This window comes from Nylanderia fulva, unplaced genomic scaffold (genome assembly GCF_048542155.1).
Source record: "Nylanderia fulva isolate GAGA-0341 unplaced genomic scaffold, ASM4854215v1 Scaffold3, whole genome shotgun sequence".
Classification (NCBI taxonomy): domain Eukaryota; kingdom Metazoa; phylum Arthropoda; class Insecta; order Hymenoptera; family Formicidae; genus Nylanderia; species Nylanderia fulva.
In genome coordinates, this window is record NW_028190368.1 from 4,228,401 (window position 1) to 4,236,020 (window position 7,620).

Sequence of the window (7,620 nt, forward strand, 5' to 3'; positions counted from 1 at the left end):
CCATAGTTTTTTCATAATTAAATACTTTAAAATTATTCTCAATTAAAACTTTTGAAACTAAAAACTATGAACGCTATGATAATAATTAAAGAAAAATCAATTTCACATCTGCCAAAATAATATTTTATAAAAAGGAAATATATTAATAAATATATTAAATAAAAAGATACTTTTATAAGTAACTTGAGAGTTTTAAACAGGATTAATATTTTTTGGATTATGTGGGTTATTTAACCCATTATCTGCGGTACATATAATAATTATTAGTATATATATACAATATTATTTGCTTCTAATTAATCTTTATATATGCAACTCTATATTCATTTAATAAAATATATCACGACACGCACATCTAAAAAAAATAAGCTTTGAAATAAGATAGAGTACAAAAGTTTTTTAGACTAAAAGTTTATTAAGGAACAAACAACTTCCAGAATATGTAAAATAGCAAAATTTGACAGTTAAAAATTTAATTAATAAAAAATATATCCTAATAAAAAATTAATCTTTTTTCTTAGGAATAATTAATTAGTATAAAATTTAGGCACAAATAATAGCAACATAATTTGTATAAAAGTTATTTCTTGCTTAGTTTATTAGTTTACAATAACCCAATATACAAGTTTTATATATATGTATGATTATCTTAAATTGTATATGAGAACTTAAGCGCTAGTATTCAAAAGGTACCTTTTTGAAGTATGAAAATTTGGTTAATATTTCATGATCCATTCGTAAAGTCACAAATGTGCTTCGATTACTACTGCTTTTCTGAGAACAAGAAATATTCATACCAACAAATTGCGGTTATCAGCAAATCAGTAGCGCAGGTACATATTGTAGACATTATATAATACATTGCACAATCCCATTAAATACTATCACTAATGTCCGATTATCTTATCGTTTTTAAATTGTTTCATGGCACGAAATATTTTATTCGAGAGACTAAAATAATAAGGTGCCAAATAATGTACATTACAATTGTTCAATATTTTAAGATAAAAAAATGTTATAGAAAATTTTGCACTCGATATTGTTGGTAACTAATGTCGTATCATCATATTAATCAGTCATTTGGATTTAACTTTCGTGTTCTATATTGTAGCGTGCAGTTATTTCCATATTAATACCCAACCTTTTCAGCAAAGCAATATTGATTCTTCTTATTTTAATTTGAATAGAAGAATAGAAATTTTATCTCTTTCAAATTGTTATCTTTACAATTATTATGATGGTAATTAATAACATGATTATTAAGTTTTAAAATTGCATCTTTTTTTTAAGTATAACTCAACTAGCAGAAAGATCGGATTCTGCGATAGGACACGAAAGTTAAAGATTTTTTCTCCTTGCAATTTTTTCTTCTCTCTCTCTCTCTCTCTCTATCGTTTATGCATAATTCAGTTCTTAATTCTATAATTCCCGAACCTCGGATCCTCGACAATCTGCACGCTCTTCACTTTCGGCCGGATCGCCGTGCGTTCGCCGTATTTCACGCTCGAGAGACTTTTCTCGACATCCAAATTACTCGTCTCGTAACTCGATCTGCCGACGTAAGATTCCGTAGGATTAGGGTCCTGATCTTGGTCATTGCTATTTTGTATCAATTGTGCCAGTTTTCGCAGCGAATTCGTGGAAAATGGATGTTGATCCTTCGGGAGTTGATTACTGTCAAAATCATAATTGGTCGGTCGCGCCAATTCTTCGATACTTCTAGCATACTGAAGGAGATACTGTTGCAGAAGAGCCTTCAGATTCACATTAGGCGAGGCATTGGATTGAATAGGCGGCACGCCGTCTACTCTTAGAATAATTACGGGTATAAGCGAGTCTCCGGCTTGCACAAAGGTCGGCCGTACGTTTAAAATGGACGAAGGATTCTTAATGTACTGCGATATCGATGGATTATAATTTAATAAGTCTCCGTACTGCAGATTCGAATAATTCTCTAAATTCTTGTTATTCACGTTAGTTTTCTTGGCTGAGTGCCTTCCAGCTGGAAACATATAATTCCCTTAAATAACATCAGAAAATAGAAAATATTTGGAAAAGGAACAATCATATCTTGTGCTTTTTTTATATTTAATCATTATTTTTGAGAACTCTTCAAATTTAAATAAACGAATTAAAGTGAACAATGTAGAAAACTATTTAATATACACATGTTTGTTAAATTATCATCGATTGATGAATTTGTCATTATTCATAATTTCACAAAAATCACAAAAATGTTATTAATTTTTATAATAAATTTATCTTAAATATTTTAACAGCATATCTAATTTTGAAAAAAGTGAAACTTTTCTTAGAGCAGATAGTATTTTTTACAATTTTAACTAATTTCTCTAAATCTAAATTATAACATAATTAAACTACCTTTGAGACCAAATTTGCATTCAATAAAAAACCCATAAAAAATAATTATTTTTTCAAAAATCAAAAATGTTATTAATTTTTATAATAAATTTATCTTAAATATTTTAACAGCATATCTAATTTTGAAAAAAGTGAAACTTTTTTTAGAGCAGATAGTATTTTTCACAATTTTAACTAATTTCTCTAAATCTAAATTATAACATAATTAAACTACCTCTGAGACCAAATTTGCATTCAATAAAAAACCCATAAAAAATAATTATTTTTTCTTCCGAATATATTTTTTTACCAACTATTATTATTATTATCGGGCATGTTGCAATAAAATTACAGAGCTATAAAAATATCTCTTTATAATATAAAATAATATAAAACAAAATACAAACTCACCTGACGACATAAAAGCTCTGCTAGGTGTCGTGCTTCTCGGAGTGCTCTCCGTGGTATAAGACTCGACATACTCCGCATTCGGGCTGTTCACCATATATTTCGAAGTCGGCCGTCTCGACGTCTGCTCATATCGATTCTTTTGACTCTTCCTATTTGACTTCCCATTCGAATTTCTCAACTGCGAAGAGGTTCGCCGAATACGTGGCGGAGACTCCGCTGCCGATTCTCGCCTGTTGTGTCGGACCGATCTGCTTCTGACCCACGAGATTCTGATAGCTCAGCCGATACGTCTGCTGATGCGGCAGTCCGGACTCGGCCGAGATGAAAGGATTCGGGGAGCCATTCGGTCCCGGCGATATCGGAAACTGCATTGGAGCCTGCGACAGAACGGAAGTATCCATGGAGTCGGAAGAAGACTCGTCGGTCTGCGACGTGTCCTGGGACCTGGCTGCCTGTAAAGCATCCAGCGACGGATAATCGGAATAAGTCTCGTACGTCATGGGCGGCACATCGGACACTCTGCCATCTGGATATTTCCAGAAGACTTTGTTTTCGTATCTGACGCCGTTCTCCACCGTATACTTGGGCATATTGGCGAACGATCCGGCGTTTTCCGCGTAGCTGGATGCGGAGGTCGAAGATTCCACCGAAGTAGGTCGAACGTAATCGTGAGAATTCACCTTGGACCGAACGCCGATAGTCCCGAGGTAAGGATTAGCTGTCGAGGATTCCACCGAGCTTTGCGCCGACGATCTCGGGTAATCTTGCACGTTTATCGCGTGCTGACTGCTCTGTCCCAAGTATCTCTGAGAATTTATTTCGTCGTACGACGGCGGACTTGGAGTGACGTAAACGTATTGACTCGAGCTGGAGGCCGTGTAACTTTGCGGGCTCGGAGTTACGTAATCCGTCTCCGTTTCCGCGGAATTCAGGGATTGCGGCGTGGTGGATGTGTAAGCACTCTCTCGATAATCCACGTTCGGATACGTATCGATAGGAGGTCTCGCGGACGGAGAGAAGCCTCTGTAAGGCTCGGACGTCTTCGTTAATTTCGTTCGCAGCCCGAATACGGGCTGAGATATCGTCGCGGGATTATAATACTGATAGCTCGTCGAGCTCTGCGAGTTCGACCTAGTTGAGTCGCGGGTTCCGTATGACCCGGACTGGGACCTCAGATCCGCGACCGGTTTCCGATCCGTCGATGGCGGCACTTTCTCAATTATGGTCCTCGGCAGAAACGGACTGATGGATTCCTCTATGGTCACGGTGGTTCCGGTCTTCCCGGCGGGAAAGTAATAATTGTACTTCCGTGGGGCGTGTAGGACGTTCCGCTCGAAGCCGTAACCAAGATTGTTGTTCACGGTGCGTTTCGACTTCTCGTCGACGGTCGCGTTCGTATCATCCGAGATTGTGCCATTGTCGAAATCTAAGAGTATTATCGGCGGTAAAATCGGCATGATCTTCTCGGTGCTGTCTTGCTCTTGCTCCGAGTTCTCGACGTCATCGGCAGCGTCATTGATAATGACACGTTCGGCGCTGTCTGAGTCGTTCACCTTGAGCTTCCTGGTTCCGCTGGTCTCCGCGTGGCAAAAAATTCCAGACGCCAAGAGGAATGCGGCGATCTGAAAATCAGGGGCACGTGTAAAAAATCGCGACGCAACAATGTGTTGTTGGTCATCGATCTCGATGCTATACGGTAATGGCGATCTCGCTTTCACTCTTCTTCCTTGTCGAGTAAGTACGATTGCTTCGAGGAAATTCAAGCGGAATTTCCTCGAGCATAATGAGGCATAACATCTTGAAGAATGCGAAATGGCGTCCGCGTTTTATTTCGCGATATATCTCGATAATCTAATTATACATATAATTGCCAAGATAATGAATAACACAATTACGATCTTAGAGAGAAACGGTCAGAGCTGGGCAGATAGCAAGATATTTCTGTAGGGTCAGAGTCAAGTGTGTCGGTCAACGTCGTTAAAACAGGTTTCATTCGCAGCGCACTTGCAATTTTCACCGCTTTCTTTAATTTAAACATACACATCGCAGCATGATGCGTAGTTAAAACATTATGCTTTCCGTTCGAGTGGTTTTAATATAACTGTACAAATAAATGTAAGTCGGAATAGGGAAAATCTAGTTAACAGCTGATTTTAAATGACATAGAAAAACATGTAAATACAGTGAAACAAGAAAATTGATGAAAAAAGATTTATAAAGAATGTATTCTCCACTAATTTTCATTTATTTATATTTTCGATATATTTTAATATACTAATAATTTAAAATTGAAATAAATCGAAAAAAAAGGAAAATTGATTAAAGAAGAGAAACTAAGAGAGTTAAAGTAAAATAAACCTGCAAATGAAATTTACATAACTACCAATCCAATTCATAGCATTCTTATATAATAATAAATCTCTTCCATGATCATAAATCATGTCTATTTTCAAGCATCGCAAACGACAAAGTATGTTCCCAAACAAATCGTATCGATCAATTCCCTTCCCATTTTCCAAATGTAACCACGCCGGCTGCTTCTAGCGCTGCAATTCCGACGTTAATGACCCAATAAATATTCAGCACGCGACATGAATGAAGAAGGATGCGTGCGCGACGCAGCGTCGAAAGCAGCCGTTCATCAACGACGCGGCGTCGATCGAATCGAAATTGACGACGATTGAGATGTAAAAACGCGAGCATCGCCTGATGTCGCAATCGCGGCGAGATGGCAGATTTCACGCCGATCTCGCGACGTCTCTCTCGAGATCGTCGTTACGTCGACGCGAAACCGCACGTTACCTAATGCCGAAAAGTCCGACCCCTTCGCGATGAATAATCAAGAGAAGGAATAAAAGAGAGAGATGATGCACACATCCCCGCGTATACGGACTTTCACTGACTTACTCAAGAGCACATCTGCTGTGGCTACTTTATCATCGCCTCTTCGTATATCGTGACCGTGGATACGAGAGAAAAAAAATCCGAGGCACTTTCACCGCAATTACACGTCCGGTCGAGTCCAGGAAACGTTCATGCGATCGAGAAAAAAGAATTTTTCGACGCTATTCTATATATACTGCGAAAAATGACTGCGTATGCGCCGCGGGATCGCCAAATATATCCGTTAAAATATTTCCCATGGATTTTCAGTATTGAAGCTTCAATCAAAGAGATTAATAAATTCGCGTAGAACAGCTGCAACAGGGATTTTACGCGATCAATTCTGCCAATAACGTGTTATTCACGCGCGACCGTTTCAGTTTTTCGATTATATGTAGAACGGCGTTAGTAGCGTTTATCATGAAAAATATAATTTTGTTATTACAATATAATTATAAAATGTTTTATTATTAGAGATTAATAAGAGTGCTCGTATCACAGGTAGCGTAAACAATGCTGTTTTTTTAATTATCCTTGCTTTAATAATTTTTATGTAAAAATAGAGAAGAATATAAAATATTAATACAATGAAAGAGACAAGATATATATTACAACAATGGTGTAAAAACGTGAAAAATAAATGCAGCCTTATTTTTATATGATTTTATACATTAATATAAATGTTTAAAAATATATATTTTTTGAAAAAAAAAAAAAAAGGTTATTAATTAAAATAAACTAGCGGAAAGATAACGTTAAATTTTAATTTTATTAATCAAACATAAGGTTTGATAGTTTTTAATTACTGAAAGGTACAAAAAATAAATAGATATAAAGAATGATATTTATACTAAATATAATTTTTATAGCTTATGATACACTCTCACACACATAATGGAAATAAATTTACATACTCAACACTAGTATTATTTAATAAGATGCAAATCGAGGATTTGAAGGAAGAGAAGTTTCTATAGGGCGCTAAATAGTGGAGGCAACTTTTGGTTCAAGTACTTACGTATACTTTAGCAAGACTCATGACGGCCGACCTTAAACCTGCTGGCTTGGCGAACTTGTCGTGTATGTTTGATACTGATGAAGCTGAGGCCAGAACATCCCACCTTATATGCCCTCGCTCCTCGTGTGAGAAAGACACCATCATTATAGTTTCACTACAGCGAGACGAACGCTATTCGCGTTCGATACGGGAAGACACCTGCCAATAGCGTAGCGACTTCTGACAGATCGACGCACTGATCGCGTAAACCTTCTATTACGCAAATAAATCTGCGGCATATGTGTTATGCTATAATTCGGACTATGAAAGTCTCGGATCTTGGAAAGGAAAATTCCAGATTGTTCGTTAGCAAAGTGTCAATCGCGAACACACATCCCCGTGAAAAACATGATTTAACCATCTTCGAAAAATTACGTTATTCATGACGCATACAGCCCATGAGAATATATTATCATATATTTAAAAGTATAATGTGTACGAAATGCGGCTCACATTTGATTCTATTTTAGCTTGGACAGATCGCGAAATGCGATCTGCAGAAAAATCCAGTAAATTATGCATTTATGAAAAAGAAAGCATCTACCGTGCGCATAATGCAGAATTAATGACGAAATGGCAATCAGAATTTTAAGTGATTAATTTCGGTGCGCCTACACCATTGGACTCGTCTCCGTGGCATCAGCTTTCTCGTATGAAGGACTCTTCTCCGATACATTGCGCTCTCATAAATACTTACATACATGCGTTCTCTGACGTTAGATATTTCCCATGACGCACGACTTCCTGGTGTCAACAAAGTCTCAATATTAAGTCGCAAAATAGTCATAAAGTGTCATAAACTGTCAACACTAATCAATAATTTTACACACTCTTAGATGTATTAATCGATAATTAACTTTGCCGGTTTATAATTTTCACTCGATGTAATAAAATTCTTATTAGTTATA

At 36.7% G+C, this 7,620-nt stretch overlaps 1 protein-coding gene across 1 annotated transcript; it reads right to left on the reverse strand.

Moving 5' to 3' along the window:
- Positions 1–568: 568 nt before the first annotated feature.
- LOC114929684 (uncharacterized) lies at positions 569–6,734 on the reverse strand. Its single transcript, XM_029301361.2, is given in 4 exon segments — positions 569–2,002; positions 2,773–2,962; positions 2,964–4,394; positions 6,674–6,734. Coding segments are annotated over 4 exon segments (2,238 nt in total). The 5' UTR covers positions 6,695–6,734; the 3' UTR covers positions 569–1,406.
- Between the last annotated feature and the right edge of the window lie 886 nt (positions 6,735–7,620).